Source organism: Zootermopsis nevadensis, unplaced genomic scaffold, assembly GCF_977971745.1.
Source record: "Zootermopsis nevadensis isolate Lab colony 2312 unplaced genomic scaffold, Znev_1.0 Znev_ptg000024l, whole genome shotgun sequence".
Classification (NCBI taxonomy): Eukaryota; Metazoa; Arthropoda; class Insecta; order Blattodea; family Termopsidae; genus Zootermopsis; species Zootermopsis nevadensis.
In genome coordinates, this window is record NW_028259156.1 from 16,694,330 (window position 1) to 16,707,230 (window position 12,901).

Here is a 12,901-nt window from a genome sequence, read left to right on the forward strand (position 1 = left end):
TTTTCTAAAAAAAATTGATCGTAATAAATTTCAGCACCCCTCTTAGTAATCTAATGATAAAATTGTCAGAAATGAAATTAACAGCTGGCGGAGACAAACGTCTTTTATGTTGTTCAGGGAAACGGTCGCTGTTCTGAGAGCCGTAAGAAAGCCCATCATGCAACACGCAGAGTTATCGAATGTTAAAACAGGTGGCACGTGTAGTAACAACTGTGCTGTAAAGGGTTAAATAGGGCTTATTAAGAATAATGTTGGATATTGTCAGTTGCCAACCGTTGTGTTACTTAAGTGACACTCATATGAACAAGGTGCAAAAAATGGGCCTCCAAGTCAGATGAAGTCCCTGTGCTTAAACACCAGTCCAAGAGGACGAACAGTGGGCCCAAAGAGAAATGTCCCACCCCTTCCCCAAGCCGGGAGTCGAACATTGGTCTTTAGGTTGACCTGTGTGGGCCTCGAGAATTCAGACGCGTCGCCTTAATGCACAGCGCCGTTCGGCGCGCACGCCGGCCGGCGTGGCTTTCTGCTGCTCGTTTGAATTCCGGACATCAGTCGCGTCTTGCTCGTCGGTCCGGACGCCAGGAAGCTGCGTCACGATCACTCAGATTCTGCCGCGAACTTCGCGCTAAGCGAACTCTATGTTCTATTAGCTGCAGGACTTATGCTGCGAAGAAACTCCGGTTTATTTTGCGTTCAAAGGTACATAAAATTGTAACAAATGTTAATAGTTTTATGAGAATACGTGAAGTGTGGTAGCTTCAGGGAACCAAACGTTTGTTCTCTGAATAGCGACTAACAATTTGTTGTAACTGAAATTTATTAACTGACATAGAACTCTTTATATTCTGCAAAACGTTACTTGATAAAAGTCTAGAGTCCTGTTGATGTTTTCTGTAAATATATTGTTAGTACTACCAATTTTCTCTAATTCCATTACATAAAACTTTAAAAACTTTTCTTTAACTTCCATTGCGATAAACACACTGGAAGAAACATCATGGGTACCTTATGTATATACGTTTAATTCTCTGTCGCAGATTCTGAATTTCCAGTTCAAGAATGTGTTGGGAGTCCCATTTGCAGCTGATGGGATGTTTATAATCGCCGACAATTCGGGGACTTCCTTATAGACAAGAAAATGCTAGACAGTGTCATTCTTCAGCTCGTAATAGAACAGTAATTCATTGTTTCAAAAGTCTTGACCCTCTGTTTAATGATCGATATTCTGACGATTTGCGTTGTGTGAAAATAATTTTCTGAAGTTCCTGAAATATAAATGTGAAGTATTAATTGAAATCTAAGTTAAGAATGGGAAAATTTGTGGTCTAATCCTCAATACAACTTAAACAGAGCTATGGAACGAACTGTAGCTAGTTACAGAACTGACGGGTATTATGGAACCTGAAATAAAATTGTATTTACATTTTAAATTGTTCATACTTGTTTATGAAATGGACATTAATATTCATCACGGAACAGTGTTTATTGTGTAATTTATGAACAAATAATTCTATGATAATCTTATTATTCAGTCCAGTGTACCGAGAGTTTTGTGGACTTATATTTCATTGTAGCACTGTGTTTGAGACTTCAAGAAGACTCGTGTTTTAGTTCCTTAAAAATACAGTTTTTAAAACGATTGAAGTCTTGCTTCTGTGCTGTGATTGCGTAGAAATGCGTGTCTGTGACTGTCACCTTACTTGAAAAATGACAGTAAATTCTTTGTTGTAATCATTATTGCTTTGTGATTCGCTGAGCTGTACGTCGGTTTTCCTCAGCCTTAGAAGATCAAAGAAGCTGTTCTCAAGTCAGGGAACGTAGAACGATGTATTGCCCTCATTCACGGTTTCTGATTAAGACGACTGAACATATCTGCAGGGTTTTCCCTCCTGTCAGCACAAATTATAATTAACTGATTGTTGCGATGACAGTAGCCAGTGCTTTTAAGCGATTTTATCTTTTAAAGATAAGTGCGTGGTTCTCACTGTTACCCTTGCTATTTCAGTGGAGTCAGATTAACTTTTATTCTGTACATTTGTATCTATAAGAAAGCCATTGATAAAGTAGGCGATTAGGGTTGCATGTGCTCGTAAGTGATGAGTTATATTCATTGCGTTTCCGGGAAGTGAACTTTAAGTGTATTAAGGGTTTTAAAGTGGGCCGTGAAAGTTTTCATAGTTAGTGGATTTTATATAAAATGTTACGTTTCGCTTGTTTATTATAGATCAGACGTGAAGAATGATTGACAATTCTCGATTACGTATTTAAACAGTTTAGCCAGGTGTTTGAATATATTTCGTGTGATTTTTAGCAGGACTATGGAAAATGCAGACATTTGAATTTTGTATATCGTGTGTTTGAACAGTAATGTCAGATGTTTTGATACATTCCATATGATTTTGAACACACCTTCGGAAAATGCAGAAAGTTTATTTCTGTATGTTATCGCCTTGGAACTATTGTGTCACGTGTTCAGCTACACCTGGTGTGATTGTGAACAGATCCTTGGGGAATGGTTGATAGTTGAACATATTTGAGCCGCTAAACTGTTGTGTCATGTTGCGACTCTAAACAGAATTTTTGGAAACGTAGAAAATTGATTATTAAACATTTTAGCTTTTCAATTGTTGCGTCTTGTATCCTATTAGTGCTTCTGAACAGTGGTTGAACACTCGTACTGATTAGTGATTAGTTCAACCATAGAAGTGATTTAGTGCAAAGGAAACATCATGGACCCCAACTTCACCTTCACCTCTAATTACTCTTACTGGTACAACTCAAGCTTTAACATATCTTGCGAGAATGGTCCCGGTGGTGTTGACACATCCCCTTGTTATCAGGCGGCAGTGTACATAATGTATTGCTTCATCTTCATGCTTGCTTTGGCGGGCAATGGGCTTGTTTGTCACGTGGTACAATCTTCTCCACGTATGAGGACAGTCACCAATTACTTCATAGTCAACCTTGCTGTGGGTGACATCCTCATGACATTGTTCTGCGTGCCATTTTCTTCTGTGTCCACTCTGCTGCTTCAGTATTGGCCTTTTGGAGCCGAGATGTGTCACACCGTCAGTTACTCTCAGGTCAGTCGAACGACTTTTTTTTCATGGAAAATCGAAATAATTAGCAGTGGTTTATTTTGTGTTTTGTTTTTTTCTTGTCGGTAGAACAGCAGACTAGAGAGAGTTATAAGATAAGTGAAGTTTTCAGGTCCACCATTTGTTCATTAGTAGGTTATTTCATAGAACTGTTGTTTTTGTGTCGTCGAATGAGATGCGAAGCAGATTATGAATGGTGAGTATTTGAGGATCTGAAAAAGGCGGTAATGTTCTACTTGAAGGTACTGGTCCGGCATTCTCCTTTTCTGTGACTGAGGGACATTACGAAATGTCTCAGCCAGAATAATCGCGAGCCTAAACTAGATTCGTACAGGGTGCCTTCCGTAAACAAGCATACATTTTGTAAGACTTGAGGTTCTCACAGCGGTGAGTATGAAGATATCCGTCTTCTGGGTTATTGCGCTGTGTAGTCTGGTCGATGTTAACCAACGTTTCAGAGGTCATACTGCCTCCGTCATCAGGGCGATGAATACTCATCGCCCTGATGACGGAGGCAGTATGACCTCTGAAACGTTGGTTAACATCGACCAGACTACACAGCGCAACAACCCAGAAGACGGATATCTTCATACATTTTCACTGCTCGAGTTCGCGTGCATTTTGGTTGTATATTTTATTTCATAATAGATTCGATAAAGAGGTAACGTCGAAGGAATAAAAACACAGGAAAAGGAAGAAATACGAAAGAATACATTAAAAAAAATGAAAGAATACAAAAGAAAGGCGAAAAACAGAATGTGTGAAGTCTAAATAGAAGGAATTGGGTGTAAGTCTTAACTGTTCGACCGCTAGCTTATCAAAATATTGCCTCAGTTCCTCTGAGTTTGAGATTGAAATGTCATTAAGTACAGTTTTCTTCTGTAAACTAGATATTCGTTACTTGTGTCACACAGAATAAAAGTAAATAACACCATCCATTTTAGAAATACACTTATTATTTTTATCATACAGAAGAAGTATACAGTCAATTTTGGAAATCACACTCACATTATTTTTGTCATGCTGAAGGAAAATTTTATTTTCCCTACTCAACTTCGCCACACGTCTTTTTGGAGCAAAGAAAAGTCGATTCATCGTGATGCTTACCTTTCTGACACTATAAATCCAAGTATAAATATTTCCATGAAGGTCGTTTATTTCTCTTGGCACATAACTAAAAACATTTTATAATGAAGTACAGGGCTAGATACAACGTAGTTTCATATCTGAACGTTTTCAGTTCTGTATGTTTTGACGTACTGTAGGCAAAAGTTTGTCGAATTGAAGATCTAGCTAGTTACTCTGGATATTCTCACACGATCATCAATTTCTTTCATCAAACAGTGCACCCAACCTTGCACTAAAATTAGGTCAGCTGAAGTTAATTCACTGTTGGAATATTTGATTTTAACCAGCGCTATTACACGTCGACCTCTTCACCTAGTGAGTTAAAACTGCAGTACGAATTTCCTCTCCTCAATTTCGCTTACGCTACCTTAATTTAATTTCGTAGGATACATTGGATAATGAGTGAAGTGGAAGACTGCTCAGTAGAAGTTAAAAGTTTCCTGTTTTTACAGCTCTTCCTACAGCGATGTATTGGGGTTTAAAGATTCAGAATGTTGAGGTGGGCCTCCTAGGTTGTAACGCCGTGTGGACTTCTAGGTATATATTAACATTTCGGAGGAACAAAATGCCTCCATTTTCAGGGTTGAAGTGTGATCATAAATATACTAAAGTGCAGTCAGTATTTGTTGCTTTTCTCGTAAAAGCATTTTAACATTTTTTATGCTGTGAAAATTAGACAATAACTCGATATTAAAACAGTTAAGCTGATAATCTGATAACAGTCAAGGCTTGAGTTTTACTAACTAATCTGTGTATGATGTGCCGCGAGGCTTCACTTTATAGTCTGTGCATGTTTAAGATTCGTGTCTTTTATAACTTTCGTCTGTGAAACACAAATTTGGCCACGAACGCTTCCTTCTATATCCACTGAATTTATTATTTATTATCATGTTCTTTGACGTTATAGTCTGAGTTTCAAACAGCATCGTTAAATGCTCCACACTATTTAATGGGTTACAGTACCTGCTGCATTGTGGAATTTTGAATGGAAATTGATCAGATATGTACTTACATTTCTTTAAAGAATATATTTATTATCTTTTGTCAAAATTATTAATATTAAAACTTGAGACTCACATAAGCTTGAATGAAAAATAATGCGCATTATGTAAAGATCCCACCTGCTTTGTGTTAATTTTTGTGTTTTTCGTGCAAAGACCGCACAAAAAATATAATTTCACTTGTACCTACTTGTTTCGTGCATAAAATAGAAATGGCCAGAGTTGGTAATACTCAGGACTCACTCGCTTATTTTCTGTGCTGCCACCTGTGGTATGTTTCAGTTCGGAGTAGCAAAGTAGTCCTGCTATGTTCAAAGCTAGTTAAAGTGACGTTCAGTGGACTGTTCACCGTAAGTTTAGACTCTAGTAGTGCTTCATGCAAAGCAAGGGGTGTTCTAGCGAGAGAATTAAAGCCTCTTAACCGAGGCTTATTCGTGTCGACCAAGAAAATTGCCAATTTGAAGTGATACTGGCATGTAATGATGAAGTAGACTACGCGTGTAAGGTTGAGGTGGTAGGCTAATAGTAATTTATTGGGGCGTGCGATGCATTCAGGGATTTGCCTTCCTCTTACAATCCTGTGTTTCGCGGTCCTCCTACGGTAACACTTGTCTTCAACGAAAACATGTTTTGCAGGAACAACTATCTTGTTCCGGCGGGTACAAAAATTCTTGATTATAAGGAAGCAGACTACTTGGTAGATCTAGATGTAGATGGTATAATATTAAAACTGTGAGGTACAGTAATGAGATGTGGATACTACCCAGTGAATCTTGAAGTTTCTTTAAATGTAGAAAATTGCGACCAGATGAGTTACTATAAGCTTCTCAAGGAGGATCGTGCTCTATGGTGTTTGTCTGTTGTACTAAAGACCAGTTTATGGTAGAAGTGACATTAAAATTGTCTGTGAAAATAATGGTTGTTGATGACAATAGAAATTGGCACAAATTAGAATAACTCTGCTCCTTTTGTTTAAATGTTAATTACTATTAGCATTTTATAACACTGTGGCATTATATAAACATTAAAATTTAAAATATAGGTTTAGTAAATTAAAATGTTATAAATAATTCATTAAATGACTTCAGTGTTGTTAAATTTATTGTTAGGGGTCCCTGAAAAAGAATGAATATCGTTGTATTGGGTTTAGTATTCAATGATGTTTGGTTTTAAACTAATTTCCGTGCTCCTGTTAGCATGGAATTTTAAATGGGTTAAACACACTGTACTTAGTCTGCAGACTGCAATCTGATTATTACTGCATTACATTCCATGGTGCATGAGTGCATATTGTGTTTTAAATTTATTTTTTTTTGATCCAGAGCTAATGCAAAACTGCAGAGAGAAATGTTAAACATACTGCAGTCGAAACCAGTAAATTAATATGTGTGTTTGAATTATATCTGAGTATACGGCGTAAATCGTGCCTGTAAACTTGACGTCTTTCAGCTGGTCAAATTTTTTTTGTGGAAACAGAAGATTTATTAACACGTTCACAGAGCTTACTCCTGAACTCTGTCCTCAGGAAGTAAAATCCTTGCCCCATCCTGAATTTAAAAATTTTGTTCCAAAGAACGTTCGCCCATTCCAAACTTTTCTCTGCTTAAATACTTTTAAATCTCTAAGAAGGGGCTCTTTATACCTGATTGACACTCAGAATATTTTGGGACGTCGTGTTCAGTGAAGAGAGGCTGCTAGTCTTCATTACGTTAATGAGCATAAATTTACACACGAGCTCAACAGAGTAAGAATTTCCACACTGATTGAAGATAATGGACCGTGTTATGCGCGTTAGATTACATACGCTGTCGGAAACGATATCGGGCAAATCTGAGAAGAAGTGAACGACCTTGCACTATTTATTGCTTATGTTGGTTCATTCAGCAATGAATGTTGAGTCACATTGTAATTAATGATTATGTAATGAACGGGGAAGTATGTGATAAATGACAGCTAATCTCATAATCTCTCGCGTTGTCGAGTGAAGGACTCGCTGATAACAATAGATGCTGATGTTCGTCTGCTTTCACGTACGACGCCTATAAAACCGTAATGGTACTATCCCGTCCGACTGCTGAGTCGGAGTTGTTGCCGGGTTAGAACGGCGATGAGTGACTATTCACAGAAGAAATCAACAACCCGACTGACCAGATTACTTGTTTAACTAACCAGCTAGCTCACCAACAAATGAAGTACATAACATTCTTTTAAGTCGTTTACACTTAAAATATTATAACACTGTGTTTATCACGTATCGATACTGGTCTTTTGATTTGTAACTATGTGGACTTCTACCGGTTGTATAACAATGATTCGGAGTAACATACTGTTTCCATCTTCAGGAACTTTACTCCTGATAACAAAGACAATACGTTTGTTTCAATATTGATACGTATCTTCTTACAAGTCCACATGGCGTTACAATCTGGGAGACAAACATCGATTTCTTCACCGCCCTAAGAACTACAGGTCTGAAGTATTTGCCACGTAGTTTGCTTTGTAGTTCTGTAATTAGACTACATGATGTAGCTTTATCGTTAAGATTTATAACATATTTATTTGAAAGATTATTAATATTTCATGTTTCCAAAATGACTGTCTTTCAAAGTTGGTGATTTGTTTGTTATGTATGAAACTCTTGAATGTCAGCTTGAACTAAAGCATGTTTTAAGAGATCTGAAGATGACCATTTTAGGTCGAAATATGTAGTGGATTTTTAATAAACATTGGAAATATTATAAAAAATTGTTGTCTAGACGGACTGTAAACCTAAAGTTGACTAAAATGACTGTGTTCATGCAATCAATGTTGTTATTGTTATTATTTTTATGGATGTTCTTTCAGGCCGTGTCAGTGTTTGTGAGCGCCTACACTCTTGTGGCCATCAGTGTGGACCGATACATGGCAATCATGTGGCCACTTAAACCTCGGATGAGCAAACGCCACGCCAAGGTGATCATTGGCGTCGTGTGGCTCGTCGCCCTGGGAACAGCTCTTCCCATCTTGCTGCTATCGAACTTGAGCCAACCTCACAGTTGGTACGAGGAGTGCGGCAGATTCGTCTGCGAGGAAAAATGGGACAACCCGCATTACCGCTACTGCTACACGTGAGTCTCTTGTGTGACTTTGTATCCTACGTTAAGGGAAGAACACGGATTGAACAGTGTCCTCAGGAGGGTATTTGGAACCTAAGAGACATGCGTAACAGGAGTTGGGAGAAAATCACATAATGAGGAGCAGTATATTTGTACTTTTCACCTGTTTTTATTAAGATCAGATAAAGGAGGAGGACATGGACGGGGAATGTAGAGAGTTTGGGGGAGATTACATTATTTTAGTTGCATAACCTGGTAGGAAGAGACGACTCATAAGATCTAGGCAAAAAATGGGAGGATAATAAAACTGAATCTTCTGGAAGTGGGGTGTAGGTTGGATTCATCTGGTTCAAGATAGGGACAGCTGGTGGGATTTTGTGAACATGGTAATGAACCTTAAAGTTTCATGAAAAGTGAGGAATTTCTTCGCTGAGTGTACTGTCAGCTTCTCGAGTAGGACTGCTACACGGCGTTAGTTGCTTAGGGTTTGGTGCTGCCATTCGTTTTTAATCTTTTGTCTGACTGTCGTCTGTCTGCAAATGGAAGAATCGAAATATGTGCAGTTGTAAATGGTTTTGGGATAAGGGAGTGATTGGTTGTGAACAATATGCTGAGGAGAATATTTGGACACAAAGGAGAAGAAATAATAGATGGAAGAAAAACACTGCTTAATGAGGAGCTTTATAATATTTTCTGTTCATTAATTTTAAAGTAAATTTTATCATCGTGACAAATACGTGTTTTGCTGTACAAAGTTACGGTCATTGCAGTTCGGGCTTTAATTAAGTCACAACGTCTTGATTCGTTTCACGTTTCTTTCTTGGATTTTAATGTCACCGGCATCAACTTCAGATGTTGAACATGCTAGTCTGTTTCGACTGAAACAACGCTAAATCTGATCTCTCCATCTTTTCATAGATCTTCCTGTTTCCCTTTCTCCCTTTGGATATTAACATATGAAATAATTTTGGAAACAGCTGATTCACTCTTTGTTACACATTTCACTGTCAATTCGTTTCGTAAATTATAATATTTTTAGTAATGAAAATATATCCTATTTAGTTGTCTTATGTTTTAATGCGATTTCGGCTAGATCTTCTGATTATCTATACAAGTTGGATAAATCTTATTTCTAATCGTTTCCGCTGGTTTTTAGTTACAGTTCAGGATTCTGGATCATGAGGAAGCTTAGACATGTCCATTACTTTATAGAATTTAAAAATAATGTCTCTTCTTTTTCTCCAAATAACGCTGTGTTGGTGGTAACACGTAAATACTGAAAACTTTAGTTGTTCATAACAAGTTTATTTGAGTCTGGAAATCCTATTTAGCAGCTAAACTCTTCAACTGTTTTGTCCCCACATTCTACCCTTGCTTTTATCTGAGGGGGTATTCCTTTGAAAAGCTGAGTTTTGTTTAGTCTGTAGGTGAGTAAAACACATCTTATTGCGATCTCGCCTTCCAGGAAACTTTTCTGGATCTTTCCATTTGCGCTCTGAGTGCAGAACCCGCAATCCCTGTTTTACAGCCACTGGAGTTTGTTGTAAGTTTAGGCACATGACATTTTCTCCAGGAGTCGTGAATTTTGCTACCCTTCGTCCTTCTAGATTACTCCACTGTGTGTTGCATAGTTTACAGGACTGAATAACACGGTCGAGATTATGTAGCGCTTGCTTCTGTGTTTCAACTTTTACAAGTTAAGAACTCACATAAATAGAGAATAATGCCCTCGTATGGGGAGCGCAGGAAATGTTGTTTAACTTGTTTTCTGCCCCACTGTCTTGCCGCGGTAACAAGTAGCCCCCTTTTGGTGCTAACACGTAACCAATAGTGGGAAACCAGTTACACACGTGCCAAATGTGGCACGTTGCATTCTTAATTCCATTTTTGGTTTTTAAACACGTTGATGAACTTATCGATGTTAGGTAGGGTCTAATTTAATGGGAATGTAAAAGTGAATAAGTGATTATATTTGGAAGTGATCGTGGCTTGTTTTAAAAAGATTCTACTACTATTCGTCTCGAGAGACTGAGGTAAACAACAAAAACCTATCACGATAGCAGGTAATCCGGCTCAGATTTGAAATGTTTACCTCCCTAATACGGGTTTGTAAAATTATTGCTATAAATCTGATTCAAATCTTTTTAGTATGTAGTTTCGCTCAATTGTGAACTACGCATGCGTGTATAAGTTATACGGTCTGGTTCATCGACGTTCTGAATCAGAAAATAGGTAATTTATTTCTTGTATTTGTTTTCGCAACCAGTATTTACAACATTTTCGACTGTTAGCCTCACCATATGTCTATCCGTCTGACATAATTTAACAACCAGAGAGACGCTAAAAACAATCTCATAAATTTTTATATTGTTCAGTTTTACTTAAATCTGCCACTCTTTGGTTCATATTGATGGAGTATTTTCGGAATTTAATTATCAGGCATTGTTTTCTGAAAATTCTAGATATTTATTTTGATGGATTTTGTTGTATTTATTCCAAGTTATTCTTTAATATCGTCTTTGATTTCATGATGAAATATTCCGTGTCCTGCGTTCGGTATAAGAAAGAAGATTTATTTCTTCTACATTTTCTCATTTTTTTGTACGTTAAAGAATAACATTCCAGTACCTGCTAAATTGCTGGCGTGGTTAGAATTTTTGTAAGGTTTATAAAACTTAATAGCAAATATTTTCCGAAGTTTTGACTTCGACACGTCCAGAATCCTGAATGTTGGTGTGTACTTAACGTAGCGGGCTGTTACAGAGGGTGTTGAAGGTGTATGAATTATGCATGCGAGTAAGTTCTTCGTGTAATGGAAGCACCGCACTGACGGCCCGCTCTGCCAAGAGGGACCCTGTTTCGCCTCTCCCAGATGTTAGCTAAACTTGCAAACTGCTTTTCGCTTTCATTGTTTACACGCGAAACTCTCCAATTAGAAGTCTGAGTGCACTCCAAAACAAATGTAGTCAAAAGCTCCGTACTGATTATCACGTTAACATCGGACGGTTTCCACGCGCTTCGTATTTGGGAGATTCTGGGTTTGATTCTCGGTTCGGTGGCCGGCTTCCCTGGCCAAGACACTACCCGTAGTTTCTGTCGTGAGCCCGCAGACTCAACGTTGTGCGCTGCTTTGCTTGAGAGTTATCCAAACGCTTATTCCATAGTCGGCGGGCGAAGACGATGAAAGAGGGTGATGGGGAGTAGTTGAAGGAGAATAAGGAGGAAAAGAAGACGAGGGGTAGAAAAAGGACGGACAAGAATATGAACTATATGTGTAGAAGAGTGATTAAAAACACGAAGAACACATGGAAATTTTATGGTTTTGTATGGTATAACAATGTTTGTATTATTCAGGAAACTACATGATTATAGAAGACACATTACCTGATGACGTGAATCTTAAGCTGATATATAGCCAAGTTTTGTTTTACCCGATTCGAGTGAACCAAAGATATAATTGCATCTGTCTAACTGCTGTTGGTATTTGTTTCTCTTACGTAAGCAAAACGCTAATTAGCCGTACGTAAACAGTGTTTTTGCGAAATCAGTATTCTTTTGCCTTTTTGGAATTTATTTTAATCCTAGATGTAGACACTGAGTAAGACCGAAAACGTTTAATATTAATGTCTGCGATCGTAAGAAATAATTGTGTGCCGAATGAATCATATTTATTTAACCTTTTTGTATTTTAATCAAATATCGGTACTTTATCCTGTTAAGGGAGTAACAAATCGAATAATGTTATTATATCACAGTTATGTAATTATTTATTAATTGTTATGATTCTTTAGAGAAATATTGCTAATATTTGTTTTGACGCCATTTCGGAAGTGAGTAATCAGGGATTAGGAAGGAGGTGACCTAGCGTATTTTAACTGTTTGTTAGGTGGGGGTGTGAGGAAGGTACTAAAGAACTTAATTCTCGACGGCTGGTGGAAAGGCGGAATTTCTAGTCGGATACGTCAGTGTGAAACGGATTGCCTCGATGATAATTTGCTTAGTTCCTAAAGAGAAGTGATGCATAAAACCACCTGGTGTTCTTATTACATAATCTGCTTAATTCGGCGCAAATACAGAGGACTTTCAAATGTTCAAGAGATTTGTTGAAAGAGTTTGTTTAATTAACCTTTCGTGTTCGATACGTTTTACACATTTCCAGTCTGTGAGCCCTGACACATTTTCCTTTTGTCCGCGTTTACCTGTAGCGTACCTTGTTCCAGGCGGTGGGACCGGATGAACAGCGGTAGCAAAACTTCAAATCCGAGTCACACTTCTGTAGTAACGTGAACGAGGATGAGAAATTTGTCCCTTACGCAGGACAAGCGCGTTCTTTATTCTCTTACCCACAAAATAGTGTAGTTGCGTCATATTGTGATTTATTAAATTAAAATTAAATTATTTGGTTATTCCATCAAATCACAATGTATTTAAAATAAGATAATTAAAATAATTAAAATATCATTCTTTGTTCCATATCGAATAATCGATTTACAATTGGAACAGTTACAACATGTTTCGGTTTTATTAAACCATCATCAGGTGTAAAATTATATTAGATATCTGGACACGACCTCCAAAA

The 12,901-nt window shown here is 37.6% G+C and overlaps 1 protein-coding gene across 2 annotated transcripts in view; it reads left to right on the forward strand.

The window, feature by feature from the left end:
• Positions 1 to 568: 568 nt before the first annotated feature.
• The window catches only part of RYa-R (RYamide receptor), a 123,433-nt gene continuing 111,100 nt past the window's right edge, over positions 569 to 12,901 (forward strand). For both annotated transcript variants that reach the window (XM_022068661.2, XM_022068662.2), the window contains exons 1-3: positions 569 to 699; positions 1,038 to 3,083; positions 8,072 to 8,334. In XM_022068661.2, the coding sequence (XP_021924353.1) occupies positions 2,730 to 3,083; positions 8,072 to 8,334 (617 nt within the window). In that variant the 5' untranslated portion in view covers positions 569 to 699; positions 1,038 to 2,729. The remainder of the gene's footprint in view (positions 700 to 1,037; positions 3,084 to 8,071; positions 8,335 to 12,901) is intronic.